The 15,813-nt window shown below is 46.3% G+C and overlaps 1 protein-coding gene across 1 annotated transcript in view; it reads left to right on the top strand.

Moving 5' to 3' along the window:
• STK10 (serine/threonine kinase 10) overlaps positions 1 to 15,813 on the top strand; it is a 111,552-nt gene that overhangs the window by 87,926 nt on the left and 7,813 nt on the right. The window contains exons 12-17 of the mRNA XM_081825807.1: positions 2,256 to 2,348; positions 5,014 to 5,143; positions 6,866 to 6,990; positions 7,989 to 8,177; positions 8,638 to 8,763; positions 11,195 to 11,308. Of these exons, the coding sequence (XP_081681933.1) occupies positions 2,256 to 2,348; positions 5,014 to 5,143; positions 6,866 to 6,990; positions 7,989 to 8,177; positions 8,638 to 8,763; positions 11,195 to 11,308 (777 nt within the window). The remainder of the gene's footprint in view (positions 1 to 2,255; positions 2,349 to 5,013; positions 5,144 to 6,865; positions 6,991 to 7,988; positions 8,178 to 8,637; positions 8,764 to 11,194; positions 11,309 to 15,813) is intronic.

The following is a 15,813-nucleotide window of genomic DNA, read 5'->3' as shown; positions in this document are numbered from 1 at the left end:
ATTGCTGCTATAAACATCAGGGTGCACGTACCCCTTCGGATCCCTACTTTTGTATCTTTGGGGTAAATACCCAGTAGTGCAATTGCTGGATCATATGGTAGCTCTATTTTCAACTTTTTGAGGAACCTCCATACAGTTTTCCAGAGTGGCTGCACCAGCTTGCATTCCCACCAACAGTGTAGGAGGGTTCCCCTTTCTCTTGCGTGTCTCTTTTTAAAAGATTTTATTTATTTATTTGAGAGAGCACATGTGCATGCGTGTGGGAGAGGGGCAGAGGGAGAGGGAGAAGCTGACTACGCACTGAGCACAGAGCCTGATGCGCGGGGCTCAATCCCACGACCCCAAGATCATGACCTGAGCTGAAACCAAGAGTCAGATGCTTAACCAACTGAGCCACCCCAGGCGCCCCTTGTCTCTTTTTTAAGGTTTGTATTTCTCTGTTTCCATTAACCTCAAGTATGTTTACCTTCACCTGACGGAGTGCAGTTATAAGAGCTGCTTTAAAGTTTTTGTCTGGTAATTCCAATGTCTGGGTCATCCTGGAATTGGCATGTGACGGTTTTTTTTTTTTTTTTTGAAAATCGGTCCTAGTTCCCGATTCTTTGTATGTTAAGTTTGGATTTATCATTGCCATTTTGAATGTTACCGTCTGTAGACTCTGGGTCCTGTCACAGTCTAGAGAATGTTGACTTTTTTATTTTAGCAGGCAGTCCGATCCTGGTAGTCTCAGACCACAGGTTCTGTCTTGTCTTCTGTGGGTGGCAGCTCCAATCATTGTGTGGTTTTCAAAGCCCCTGCTATACTGCTTTGGGTCTGTCTTGTCGCGCTCAGCTCGGGTGAACTTGAGATGTGCGCGGGCTCATGCACAGAATTAGGGTTTCCCTCCTCCTGCTGCCTTCTCTCTGGGATTCTTCCCATACACTCTTTGACCCGCACAAACCCAGAACATGAGGTTTCTTACAGAGTTTTAGTTAGCGTTCCCACTGCACCACTGTGCAGGTCTGGGACTGGTGCAAAGCCAGGAGCACAAAAGGAAAAAAAATTAGGAAACTGTCCTAACCTCTTCTGTAAGTTTTGGCTCCTCTCATGGTCACCTGTTTTTGTTTACTTTTCAGAGCCCTGGGGTAGTTCTTTTTTGTATTTTACCAGGGTTTTTCATTGTAGTCAGTAGGAGAGAGAGGCTGCTTTGGCTTACACTCACCATGCCGGAAGAACTCCCCTGGAATGTTCTTTTGATCATGGACAGTATTTTTCCACCAGCTGCTCCTAAGAGCCCTCTGCCAGTGAGTTTGGGGTGTCAGACACCTGGAAAGGTGTGGGTTCCTCAGAACTGTCTCAGGAGTTCTGGGTGCCTTAGAGAGAAATGTCATGAATCTCTTCTCCCTCTTCTGTTATAAAAGACAGAAGCTATTTCCAGCTGGCTTGAGCACGCTTGCTGGCCTCTGACCAGGAGGGCAGAAGTGTCACCAGGAATCCTTCCTTTTCAGGTTTTGGCATTGCCTCCTGGCACTGAGTTCTGTCTCAGGCAGGCCCCTCCAGGGTGGCCCACCGTGGCCTCCATCCTCCCAGTTTAGCAACCCCAGAGGAGAGAGAGCAGCTTTCCTCGATAGTTCCGGCACACATCCTAAAGCTCTCACTGGCCCAGCGAGGGTCATACGCTCATCTCTGAACCAGTCCCTGAAGCCGGGGCGTGGAATATGGCGACTGACAGCCTGCGTGCGTCATGTGCCCGGCCTCGAGCCAGATGGAGGGGGCGGGTGCTGTCAGCCCCACCTGAACCTCAGGAGCTGAGGAGACGGTGCCTGAAGTGTGTCTTCTTAACCAGGGAGCTAGCACCCCTGAGGGGTTAAAAATAGCTTCGATTATTATAATGGTTTAACAGATTGATAGTTTATCTGTGGGATTACTATTTCCTGGGGGCGGGTGATTAGGAAGAAAATGTCTGAAGGTTGAGAAAGGCTGCCCTAAGGGAAACGGAGGTGCCACCATCAGAAGGGGGCTGGCTAGCAAGCAGCAAAAGCAGCACCTCTTCGCTCCGGGCGAGTCCAAAACCGGAGCCAGCAGCAGACAGCAGTAGGCCAGTGGGGACCGCTTGTCCGAGGGGCGTGGTGGAGAGAGGGGTTGGGGGCCAGTGTCTAGAAAGCTGAACCCTGTCTTTGGTCTCCCTGACCCAGGAGTTCAGGGGTGAAGACTTCTTCTCTAGGAAATGTGAGGAGGGAGCCTGACCCTGCCACTCTCCGCTGTTTCTGGTGCAGGTGAAGAACGAGGTGGAGAAGCTCCCCAGGCAGCAGCGGAAGGAGAGCATGAAGCAGAAGATGGAGGAGCACGCACAGAAAAAGCAGCTTCTCGTGAGTCCTTGCCCCTTAGTCGGGGAGCAGAGGGGCTGGAGAGTCCCAGGTTTGAGACCCTGAATGATCAAGATCCCCCTCTGTCTATGCCCATGCCTTGCCCCTTGCATACCCATCTCTCACTCTGAATGCTGAAATCCAGCCTCTCCTTGTTAGCACCTTCCCCAGGCAGCCTTCCTTGACTGCTCTCACTCTAGCTAGAAGTGAGCTCCCCGGCTTCTGGACACCCAGCCCTTTACATCTACTACTTCCAAAGCGTTTAGTGCCTCCTGCCTTGTCTTAGGGCTGTTCGTATGTCATATCTCCTTGAATAACCCAGTACATCCACCTGCCCACTTGGCATCTTTTGGAATCTCAGATGTCAAACCCACGATCTCCCAGGCCTGGCCCTGTTCTTAGATTCTGAGGGGGCACTGTCCTCCATCCTGCGTCAGGCCAGAAGCCTTGTCATTGTCATTCCTGACACCTCCTTTCCCTCCAACCCTTTATCACCTAAAGCATGGGTTGTGGGTGGTTTTTTTTTGTTGTTGTTGTTTTTTTTAAGCTCCAAACTGTCTCTGGATCTCTTCACTTTGTCTGCATCTCTGTGACTCTCTAGCTATGTCATCTTTTGCCTGGACTGCTGCAGTAGCCTCCCAGCTAGTCTCCCTGCTTCCTCTCTTGCTCTCCTACAGTTTTCTCTCCCACCAGCCAGTGTGATCAACATGAATTCCAAATCTGATCATGTCACTCTCCCCCTATAGCCTTGTGTCTTGAAAGCCTTCAGTGGCTCCCACTTTGTCCATAAGATAAGACCAGCCTCCTCATGTGCTTACAAGGCCCGGTGGGTCTGGTTCCAGAGAGCCTCTCCCACCTCATCTCAGTCCCCTCTGCCCCAGCCTCACCAGCCTTCTTTGTAGCCCTTGTCAGACCACGTACTCATTTTCCTCCCACGATGGAGTCTATACATTTTGCTTCCTCTGCCCCCAAATGTACCCTTAAAAATGCTTTGTATATTTTCCGGTTTAGCATTCATGGCTTACCAGGGTAGGTGCTGTTCGTTTTTCCCTTTGCAGAGGAAGAAACTAAGGCTCAGGGAGGTGACTCTCTACAGAGTTAGCAGTATGGGGCACGGCCCCAAACTCAGTCTGTCTCCAGACTTCATGTTCTCTCCAGGACACCATCATACTGTCCTACAACCTGTCCCTTGATGCTATCATCAGAAAAAGAATTCCGGGCTGGGGACGGTGGGGAAGACGGCCCCCAGCCCCACAAAGGGAGAGCAGATTGGCTCTTTAAGGAAGCCATTTTGGCAGTGGCATCAAGAGCCTCAAAAATGTGCACATTCTTGGCCTGGATTTTCTGTTTCTAGAGACTAGTCCTGAGGATAAATCATCACAGAGGTTTACAGACAGTTAGCTACCAGAGTGTGAGGAGCAGCACCACCTAAAATAGAGATAACCTGGAAACAACCTATTAGGTATTGGGTGAATAAGCTAGGGTACACCTGGGCCATGAAATATTTTCAGCCATTAAAACTCATTTGAGAGAAGATTACATTATGACATGGAAAGGTATTTTTAATTTTAAAAATAACAGTAAAATAGACCCAACAAAAGTTAGCATCTTAACCATTTTTAAGCATACAGTTCAGTGGTATTAAGTACATCCACACCACTGTGCCAACCATCCCCATCACCCATCTCCAGAACCCTTCATCTGGCAAAACTGAAACTACTACTGAATAAATAGTAACACCCCATGATACCCCTCCCCCAGTCTCTGGCAACCACCATTCTACTTTGTCTCCACGAATCTGACCTCCTATACATGGGATCATGCAGTATTTGTCCTTTTGTGTCTGCTTTACTTCAATTAACATGCCCTCGAGATTCACCCATGTTGTAGCATGTGTAAGAATTTCCTTCCTTTTCAGGGCCGAGTAATGTTCCACAGTGTATCTGTACTACATTTTGTTTATGCACTCTTCTGTCTGTGGATAGTTGAGTTGTTTCCCCCGTAGCTATCGTGAATAATGCTGTTACGAATATGGGTGTACAAATCTCTAAGTCCTTTTACATAAACATGTTTGTATAGATACCCCCAAACCAGTTGCTACTCCTGGGTGATAGGATTTGTGGGGATTTTTGTTTTTGCTTATGTGTTCCCTAAAGTATTTAAATTTTAATTTTTTAACTCTTTATTATTGCAAATTAAAAATACAGGCAGAAATAGGTACAACCAGAACCCCCTTATTACCTGATCTCAGGAATTATGAACTCATGTTCCCTTACTTCCCCACCCTTCTGTGTTATTTTAAATCAAATCCCACATATCCTGTCATTTCACCTGTAAATGTCTCAGTATGTATCTCTCAAAAAATCCACAATGCTACAAACGTACCTAAACCTTTAAATATTTAACAATAATTACTTATTGACATATTTGCAGTTGAATCATTAGTTACATTTCCAATTGTCTCATTAATTTTTTTCTTTTTTACAATTTGATTGAATCAGGGTCCACATAAAGTGCACTTGCCACAATTGGTTGACGTGTCTCTAAGTCTCACATTTCCCCATGTATGTCTTCTCTGCTGCTCGTGATGACTTTTCTTCTGTAGTAACAGTAGAGGGTGAGACGCCGAGGCCAGCGCTAAAGGTCTGTCCTCCTCTCTCCCACACAGGACCGGGACTTCCTGGCCAAGCAGAAGGAGGACCTGGAGCTGGCGATGAAGAAGATCACGGCTGACAACAGGCGGGAGATTTGTGACAAGGAGCGCGAGTGTCTCACTAGGAAGCAGGAACTCCTTCGAGGTGGGTGCCAGAGAGTGGGCTCTGCTAGGAACTGCTAGGTTCTTCTCCATCCTAACACCAAACAGCATCCTTCAGAGTGAAACATGGGGACAACCCCCACTGAAGTCAGGACTGAGGCACAGATACCACTTGTCACCAACATTATTCCTGATAAGGGAGGGGAGGGATTTAGGGTGGGTAGAAATTGTAAATAAGTACACCGGGTGAACAGGCTGCCGGGAGTGGGGACAGTATTGAGCTATTGTATATCGAGCGACTGCTTTGCCAGGCCGTGTGCCAGTCTTCATGGCTCAGTCTCCTTGAATCTTCACCTTAATGCAACGAGGCATTTTTGTAGACGAGAAAACGGATGCTTGCAGAGCGACTGTGCTTTGGCTGGGGTTGCTTGGCTAATGGGTGGTAGAGTGGGCCTTGACCGCGGGTCTCCTCTTGAAGCTGAGCTCCTAACCACCCTGGTGTGGTGGGGCTCTGACAGGTTTGCACGCCGGCGGGTCCCTCACAGCACGGGACCTTCCGGAGACCCCAGTGTGGGCCACTCCCAGAGGGAGGGCAGAGGAACTCCTGGGGAGGGAGGGCTTCTGTATCTGGATGGGGTCACTCAGCAAGGGGGTCCTAGGGTAGAGCTCTGAAGGGCAGCGGGCCTTAGGGTCTTTCTATAGCCCTGGCTTTATCTCATCTCTGCCTAGCAGATGTTTGGTGCAGTTTTGTGTGGGTGTGCAAAGCAAGTGGGCTCTAAATGGCCAAAGATCTGTTGTTTGAGCTACATGTAAAACAGTTGGATGGGTGAAGATTTGAGTGTGGCACCTGTGGGCTTTTGAGCCAACGGTGCAGCCTGTCGTGAAGAGGTAAAAGACATAGGGCCAGGGTACCAGCACCGTCTCCGGCTTCCTGACACAACGAAGAACCTACAGCCAGCGCTGTGATGGCCCACACAGCTGAGCAGTGTAGACCCCTCAGTATTTGGGTGCGGGCCAGCAAAATGGGGTCCTGCATGTTCTGACGTTCTGAGGAGCCATAGATGTTTCAGGAAAGCCCGCATTTTCTTTTTTTGTCCCATGAAGTCCAGAAGAACCACCCTACTTGTGGGGCAGTGGTTCTGATTTTGGTCAGGAAGCCAAATCACCGTTCCGATGTACTGTGGGTGGCTACCGGTTTTCACAGATCGGAATGCAGTACAATAAACTGACCATTCTTAGTGGGTTGAGCACAGCCCGCTCTGTGTCTTGCAGGGCATGAGGTCTTCATCTGACACCAGCTCCCTGTGGCTGAGCAGAGGATCAGATAATAGACTTCCAGTGATAAAATGCCAGATACTTCTGTCTCAATCATGTATATATAAGGGACATGCAGTGGCCAAGGAGGTGTCCCCATTTTCCAAAGGAGGAAATAGTGACAAGAGGGCTGTCCTGTCCTCTTCATGGGGCTTCATGAGCCCTTCCCACCTGCCCATTAAGAAACACTGAACATAAACATGTCTCCCAAGAACGTTTCTCCCTCTGTGGTGTGGTTGTACCCATTTGGCAGAGGCAGGAGTGGAGGCCCGGAGAGGGTTTACCACCTGTCCCAAACCCCAGTGAATGAGCTGGGCTTCAGCCTAGGTCTCTGGCTTCGGACTCCACTCACTTCCTGGTGTACCGCTCTCCTGGGAGCTATCATCTGATGCAGGGCAGGGCCCAGTGGGGCTCTGGCCATTAGCATCTCATTAGGCCTCCTCCTCCACAGACCGGGAGGCAGCCCTGTGGGAAATGGAGGAGCATCACCTGCAGGAGAGGCACCAACTGGTGAAGCAGCAGCTCAAAGACCAGTACTTTCTCCAGCGGCATGAGCTGGTGCGCAAGCACGAGAAGGTGAGGAGAGGGCTGCCACGAAAAGAGCTGGGTAGGGCGGTGAGGCCACGCCGTAACGGGGCGCCCCTTGAATACAAGCTGTGCTCCCAAGAGGAGCCAGGTGTTGGTCATGGTGAGGCCCGGGGAGGTTCTTGGGATGTCCTGCCTCAGGTGGGGGGGCCAGGAATAGGGGAGACCATGCAGGGCAGCAGACGGGAGCTCCCTCATTCACTCCCTAGGGTGTGTCTTTCACTTTTGTCCCTTTTTCCTCATCTTTCCATTTTCCCCTTATCTCTCTCTTTCACATGCATCCCTCAGAATGCTTTTAAGTCTCAATTTAAACACCACCTCTGCCAGGAAGCCTTCCTTAACCCCCTCAGGCCAGGCAAGGGCCAGAGCACCCTCTCCTTCTGTGTGACTGTCTGTCTTGGCTTGATCCCCTCAGTGGGCACAGAGACAGACAAGCTGAGGGGTGCATGTACAGTCAGTGGGTAATTATATCATCTAAATCTAACGCAAATATATTATCTAATCTAAACGCAATGGTGGCAGTCAGCATAGGGCTATGGTGGCTCTAATAAGGGTGCCCGCCCTGGCTAGGAAGTCAGGGGAGGCTCCTTGGAGGAGAGGATGGCCATGCCAAGTTCTGAAATACAAATAGGTGAAGGAAAAACTCAAATTTAATAAGACTTTTGACACCTGCCATCAAGAATGATGAACCGTCCCTGTTAGTGTACATTTTCCTCTGAGGTATTAGCTCTAATGGCCTGCCACCACAGATGATACGAGAAGGCATTTAGAAGGTAAAAATCCAAAACATTAACAAAAAGTAACATTTTCTGTTCTCACTTTAAAAATGAACAGTAGAAGTAAAATGGTAGCAGCCTTGCTCTGCTGAGCATTTGGGGCCACGCAGGTCCTGGGCTCCTGAGTTGAGTGTGGCAGCCCTGGGCCTCTCCTGACACCCCCCGGGGCCCAGAGCACACGTGGCCTCAGGCCCGGCTGGCCATCCCCCCCAGGAGCGGGAGCAGATGCAGCGCTACAATCAGCGCATGATGGAGCAGCTGAAGGTGCGGCAGCAGCAGGAGAAAGCACGGCTGCCCAAGATTCAGAGGAGCGAGGGCAAGACGCGCATGGCCATGTATAAGAAGAGCCTCCACATCAACGGCGCGGGCAGTGCCTCTGAGCAGCGCGAGAAGATCAAGCAGGTGGGGGCCCTGTGGGTGTGCTGCAGGTTTGGCGGGGCCTGAATCTTATATGGTTGGGGGAACAGAAAATATAAGCTGCAGCACCGGGTGTGCCAGTCACACCCTCATCAGCCCCCCCGCCCTGCTGGACAGACGAGGAAGCTTGCTCACGTTCCCTTTCGGATGTTGGTTCTCAGTCCTGCAGCTTCCTCTGCTGGTAGACCCCTTCCTCTCGTCTACCAAGACGCCCCCTGCATGTCACCCCTGTGTCTTGGGGATGTGGAGTCGGTGGCCGTTGGCCCATGTCCCAACACAGTGTTGTGTCCCCACCAGCCTGGGTCTCAGCTAAGGAGGAGGGCATAGCCTGAATGCTGTAGGGCACAACTCGCGTTGTGCACAAAGCAGCCCCTCTGACGGGTGGAGGTGGGTGCCCCGGCCAGGCCTGTGGCCCTCTGAGGCGCTCACCCTCTCTCTGTTGCAGTTCTCCCAGCAAGAGGAGAAGAGGCAGAAGTCGGAGCGGCTGCAGCAGCAGCAAAAACACGAGAACCAGATGCGGGACATGATGGCACAGTGTGAGAGCAACATGAGCGAGCTGCAGCAGTTGCAGGTACAGCCCTCCCTGCCCCCCTTCTTGGACTGCCTCAGTTTCCCTCAAGGCAGTCCACTCTCAGGGACCAAAGACTCATCAAAGATTTCCATCCTGCTGTGTAATGTTGGCCAAATCCCATCCCCTCCCAGGCTGTGAATGGGTATGGGGTGGGGGTGAGAATTCCTACTTTGTAGGACTAGAGTGAGGCTCTGTAAATGAGATAACTGACTGAAAGTGCCTTGCCTGGAGCCTGGCAGTGGCATGCTGCTGGATTTCTTGGTCATCACTGTGTCTTGGGACACGGTGTGCCAATTACCCTCCTACCAAAACTAGACATTATAAGTAAGGAAAACAACAAACCACTATCTCTCGTAAATACAGATGCACAAATCCTCAACAAAATATTAGCACGTAACAGGGCGCCCCTTGGACTCCAACAACATATAAAAAGAATCCAGGTGGGCTTTATCCCAGGCTGGTTCAACATTCAAAAATCAGTGTAATCCAGAACATCAACAAGCTAAACAAGAACATGATCACATCAACAGATGCAAAAAAGCATTTGACAAAACCCAACACTCAATCATGATAACACTTTTAGTAAACTAGGAACAGAGGGGAACTTCCTCAACTTGACAAAGAACACCCACAAAAACCTACAGCTAATATCATCCTTAATGGCAAGAGGCTCAAAGCTTTCCCACTGAGATCAGGGAAGGGTATCCTGATCTTGGTGTCCCTTTTCCCCAGGGAGATCCTGACCTCTTCAAGATTCCTGACTCCTGAGCTTGCCCCATGCCTGAGGGGTGCCACCCCATGAGCTGGTATTTGGAGCCCCCTTGTGGTGGAGCAAGGCATTGCCATACCTGAGGGATGGGCTGACTCAAACCTCTGATTTCAGGAAATTGGTCAGGCTATTGGATCCATTTGGCAATTTCTGGAGAGGCAGAGAGGTGTGGAGAAAACATGACAGGCGCTGAAGCCTGTCAGGTAGGGACTCTGCCATTTGTCGCTGTGTGAATTTTAGCCAGCCCCCTCACCTTCTGCATCTGTTTTCCCATCCCTGCCTCATGGAGTTACTGGGAGCATTAATAAAGTCCCAGGGGCCCAGCTCCTGGCAGGTCAAAGGTACTCCACGCTGCTAGGAGTATTGTTTCTAACTAAACCAATTTCTAAACTCTCAGAAGCCCAAAATGAAAATCCCCCAATGGGTTTCACTCTTCCAACCCAATAGGTTGAGGCATCTGGATGAAGGGACTTGCCCCTTGCTTTATATTCTCTGTGAGGAATCAACAGGGACTTGTCCCTTTTGCCTATGAGAAATTCTAAGTAACTTTTGTGAGATGGATAACTTACCTCAGAGAGAGAACGGTAATGTTGGGAGTGTCTCAGGTCCATGTCCTCATCCTTACTACAAATTTCTCCTGAAGAAATGACATACGATACAGAAAATTACATATATAGTGAATCCTAACTCTGGCTGCCATAACGAAATACCAGTCTAGGTGGCCTAAACGACAGTTTATTTTCTCACAGTTTTGGAGTTTTGGAGCCTGGAAGTCTAAGATCAGCTTACCAGTGCGGTTGGGTTCTGATGAAGCCTCTCTTCCTGGCCTGCAGATGTCTGCCTTCTTGCTCTGTCCTCACATGGCAGAGAGAAAGAGAAAGCAACCCCTCTAGTGTCTCTTCTAAGTACACTAATCCCATCATGAGGGCCCCACCCCTAGGACCTCAACTAAACTTAATTTTTTCCTAAAGGTCCCCCCTCCAAATACCATCATATTGGGGATTAGGGCTTCAACATACGAATTTTGGGGAGACACAGTTCAGTCCAAAGCATGAATACAATTCTATTTAAAATAGTGAAAATTAAGAGCAACCTAAGTGACCAGACATAGGGGAATGTTTAAGTAAATTTGATGAATCCACACTGTGGGATATTCTGTAGGCATTAAAAATGATTATGAAAAATGTTAATTCTGTGTAGAAATGTTACATTATAATGTTAAGGGTTGGGGGAAGCAGGTTTCAGAAATGTATATACAGGGTGAGCTAAATAAACAACATCTAAACTTTTGCAGTGGTTTGCCTCTAGTGGTGGGATTAGGGGACTTTTTATTTTTTGTTAATGTTTTATAGTTTTGTTAAAGTGACATATACGTTCATGTTGAAAAATTCAAACAATGTAAAAAAGCACAAAGAAGAGAGCTGCAAATTACTGCAGATCCCATCACATAATAAGAACTGTTAACATGAATATTCTGAAATATTCCTCCAGGCATATCTTGGGATCTATGTACTTACAGAGTTTCATATAAATTATAATCAAGGAGAAGAAATAAATGAATGTAATGCTGGTGCTGTCACGACTACAGCACGAGGTACGTTTCAGCCCTCTCCACCTCTGCCTTCTGAGTTTCTTACCTGTTCTGCCTGGAATTTGTTCCAGAATGAAAAGTGTCACCTCCTGGTAGAACATGAAACCCAGAAGCTGAAGGCTCTAGATGAGAGCCATAACCAGAACCTGAAGGAATGGCGGGACAAGCTTCGGCCACGCAAAAAGGTAACCATGTCTGGGCTTGTGGGCTTGGTGGTAGACTCTTCATGCTGAGCCACAGGTGTCTGCCTATGATGTGAATATAGATATAAATAAGATATGGATTTATACATTTACTTTAAGAAACTGGCTCATATGATTGTGGATAGCTGCTAAGTCTGAAATCTGCAGGGCAGGTTACAGGTTGGAGACCCAGGGAAGAGTTGAGGTTGCAGTTTTGAGTCCCAGGGCAGTCTGGAGGCAGAATTCCTTTTTCCTTAGGGGAACCTCAGTCTTGAGGCCTTCAACTAGTTGGACGAGGCTCACCCACATTAGGGAGGGTAATCTACTTTACTCAGAGTCTACTGAGTTAAATATTAATCACATCTAAAAGTTCCTTCCCAATGACATCTCTATGGGTATTTGACCAAACAACTGGGCACCATGTCTTGCGAGGTTGACACGTAAAATTAACCATCACAGGTCCTCAGTGCAGTCAGTTGTAAAGTGGATGTGAATATTGTATAGTGTGATGCAAAAAGTCATTAGCCAGCCCACAGAACAGACCAAGGACATACTCCTTTCCTTCCACTCCTAAACTCTCTGAGGAGAGAGCTTACCCCCTAATTGCCCTTGATCAGGTATCCTGAAGCCCTGAGGTTGGTTCTGCCATCATACATCAGCTCTGCTTGTTCTGGACAAGAGGCAGCTGCCCACCTCAGCTGTCTGATGGCTTCGGAAGTCCTTGAAGTGAGACTTCCGCATCTGTGCTAATGGAGCTTTTTGTCTGGAAGTGGCCACGGTCCCAGACCTTCCTCTTAGCAGGCCCATGTTTATCATTTTCTCTATCACTGCCTGTTGGGACTTTTGATACTTGACACTCAAATCAATAATGCTCCTGCTGACATAGGTTGACTCTGGTATCAGGAAATAAATGTTCACCTGGTTCTCTTACATGGGTGTTCTATATCCTTGGCACATCCTGAAAATGAATGATCATGTTGCCTCTAGCAACTGCCTCATTATTTCCAGGGCACCTGGATTTAGAGGAGGTACCACAGTGTATGTCTGGGGAGCTGCATTGGATTTTGCCTGTGGGGCTGCTATTATGCAGAATTCTTTTTTTTTTTTTTTTTTAGGATTTTATTTATTTGAGAGACAGAGGGAGACTACAAGCAGGGGGGAGGGGCAGAGGGAGAAGCAAACTCCCCGCTGAACAAGGAGCCTGATGCAGGACTTGATCCCAGGACTCTGGGATCATGACCTGAGCCAAAGGTAGACACTTAACCAACTGAGCCACCCAGGCGTCCTTTTTTGCAGAACTCTACGTAGAACCGTCTGTCATTAGCTATCTGGGTTACTGTTGGAACACTGAACCAGAAGTGATATTACTCTTGCATTATAATCTACAGTCTTGAGCTATACAGGGGCAGGGGAGATGACTGTACACTATAGAATAGTTTTAGAAAAATTCAGACTTCTTTCTTCCAAGTAAGTACAGAATATCTGGTAGCGGCAATAAAGTGGTGCTTGGGTGACAGTTAACACAGAATATGGCCTCAGACGAGTCTTCCCTTTCAACCTCGCTTTTTAGGGCTATAAAATGTAGATAACATTTCTTCCCTTAAAGCAAGTGTTAGTAAACTATTGTCCATGGGCCAAATCTGGCCTACCATCTATATTTGTAAATAAAGTTTTATTGGAACACAGCCAAGCTCATTTGTTTACATATTGTCGCTGGCTGATTTTGCACTACCACAGCAGTTGACTAGTTGTGACAGAGACCTCACAGCCTGCAAAGTTGAAAATATTTATAATCTGGCCCTTTACAGAAAAAAGATTACAGACTCATATAGATGACTATATGTGGTAGGTATGAGAGAGTAGTGCTTCAGAGCACAGGCTTTGGAGTAAGACAGGCATGCAATAAAGTCCTGACTCCCCTATTACTAGCTGTGAAATCCTGGGCAAGTTGCTAAACGTCTCTGCTCTGAAAGTGGTGGCTATGATAATTAAATTGTTATTCCTATAGCAGAGGTCACAAACTGAAATTGGCTTACAGGTGTTAGGTTTGGCCAACATATAGAAATCTCAACATTTTTTTGAAAGTTGCCAACCTTGGGGCGCCTGGGTGGCTCAGTCGGTTGACCAAGCCTTCAGCTTGGGTCATGATCCCAGGGTCCTGGGATTGAGCCCCACATCGGGCTCTTTGCTCAGTGGAAGCCTGCTTCTCCCTCTACCTGCCGTTCCCCCTGCTTATGCACTCTCTCTCAGATAAATAAAATCTAAAAGAAAAAAAAAAGTTGCCAACCTTTAAATTAAGTACAGGCATACCTGTTTTATTGTACTTCACAGACAATTGTGTTCCCCCCCCCCCAAACTAATGGTTTGTGGCAACCCCATGGTGAGTATATATGTGTCATTTTTCCAATAGCATTTGCTTACTTCATGTCTCTGTGTCAGATTTTGGTAATTCTTGCAATATTTTAAACTTTTCATTATTATTTGTTACGGTGATCAGTGATCTTTGATGTTACTATCATAACTGTTTTGGGGTACCATGAAACTTGACCACAAAAGATGGTGAACTTCAAAACAAGTCTCAATAAATTTAAGAAGACTGAAATCATATCATGCATCTTTTCCAACCACAACAGTATGAGACTGGAAATAAATGAAAACACAATGATTCAAAATCTTTGGGACAGTTTATAGTGATACTGGCTTATCTCAAGAAACAAGAAAAAAATCTCACATAAATAATCTAACCTTATGCCTAAAGGAGCTAGAAAAGAACAAAGCCTAAGGTTAATAGAAGATAGGAAATAAAGATTAGAGCTTCAAATGAAATTGAGACTAACAAACCAATAGAAAAAAAAAAATCAATGAATACCAAGAGCCACTTCTCTGAAGAGTTAAACAGAATGGATAAACCTAGTCTATCAAGAAAAAAAGAGAAAGGACTCAAATAAAATCAGAAATGAAAGAGAACATCCAACACAACAGAAATATAAAGGATTATAAAGAATACTACAAAACATTATATGCCAACAAATTGGACAACCTAGAAGAAATGGATAAATTCCTAGAAACAATCTTCTAAAACTGAATCAGGAAGAAATAGAAAATCTGAACAGACCAATTATTAGGAATGAAATGAAATTGGTAATCAAAAAACTACCAGCAACAACAAAAAAGCCTAGGGCCAGATGGATTCACAGTGAATTCTACCAAACATTTAAAGAAGAGATTATTTTCCTCAATCTATTCCAAAAATAGAAGAGCAAAGAAAGCTTCCAAGTACACTACACTCTAGGAGGCCAGAATTAATCCTGATACTAAAACCAAAGACACTAAAAAAGAGAAAACCACAGGCCATATCCCTGATGAACAAAGTGCCAAAATTCTGAACAAAGTATTCGCAAACCACATTCAACAAGGATCATTTACCATCATCAAGTAGGATTTTTTTCTGGGGATGCAAGATCAGTCAATATGATACATACCAACAAAATGAAGGATAAAAGTCATATCATCTCAGTAGATGCAGAAAAAGCTTTAACAAAATCCAGCATCTGTTGGTGATAAACACTCTCAATAGAGTGGGTTTAGAGGGAACATACAACATAATAAAGGTCATATGTGAAAAACCCACAGCAAACATAACTCAATGGTAAAATACTGAGAACTTTTCCTCTAAGATCAGGAATAAGACAAGGAGAGTGTGCCCACTCTCACAACTTTTATTCAGCATAGTAGTGAGAATCCTAGCCACAGCAATGGGCTAAAAAAAAGATTAAATACTTCCTTACCAATTTGGATGCCTTTTAACTGTTACTATTTGCAGATGATGTAATACTATACATAGAAAACCCTAAAGACGCCACCAAAAAAAAAAAAAACTATATTAGAAGTACTAAATTCAGTAAAGCTGCAGGACATAAAATTAATACACAGAAATTGGTGGTATTTCTATATACTAATAACACAGTAGCAATAAAGATAAATTAAGAAAGCAATCCCATTTATAACTGCACCAAAAAGAATAAAATACCTAGGAGTCAACCAAACTATAAGACATTGATGAAAGAAACTGAAGATGGGGCACCTGGGTGGCTCAGTCGTTAAGCGTCTGCCTTCGGCTCAGGTCATGATCCCGGGGTCCTAGGATCGAGCCCTGCATCGGGCTCCCTGCTCTGCAGGAAGCCTGCTTCTCCCTCTCCCGCTCCCCCTGCTTGTGTTCCTGCTCTCACTGTGTCTCTCTCTGTCAAATAAGTAAAATCTTAAAAAAAAAAAAAAAAAAGAAATTGAAGATGACAAAAACAAATGGCTGAAAGAATTAACACTGTTAAAATGTCCATATGCTCAAAGCAATCTACAGATTCAATGCAGTCCTATCAAAATACCAACAGTATTTTTCACAGAACTAGAATAATACTAAAATTTGTATGGAACCACAAAAGACCCCAAATAGTGAAGGAAATCTTGAAAAATAACAAAGCTGGAGGTATCAGGATCTCAGATTTCAACAT

Source organism: Leptonychotes weddellii, chromosome 7 (assembly GCF_054177405.1).
Source record: "Leptonychotes weddellii isolate Sample4059 chromosome 7, ASM5417740v2, whole genome shotgun sequence".
Lineage (NCBI taxonomy): Eukaryota > Metazoa > Chordata > Mammalia > Carnivora > Phocidae > Leptonychotes > Leptonychotes weddellii.
Note: the sequence above shows the minus strand (reverse complement) of the source record. Positions and strands in the feature narration are given on the sequence as shown.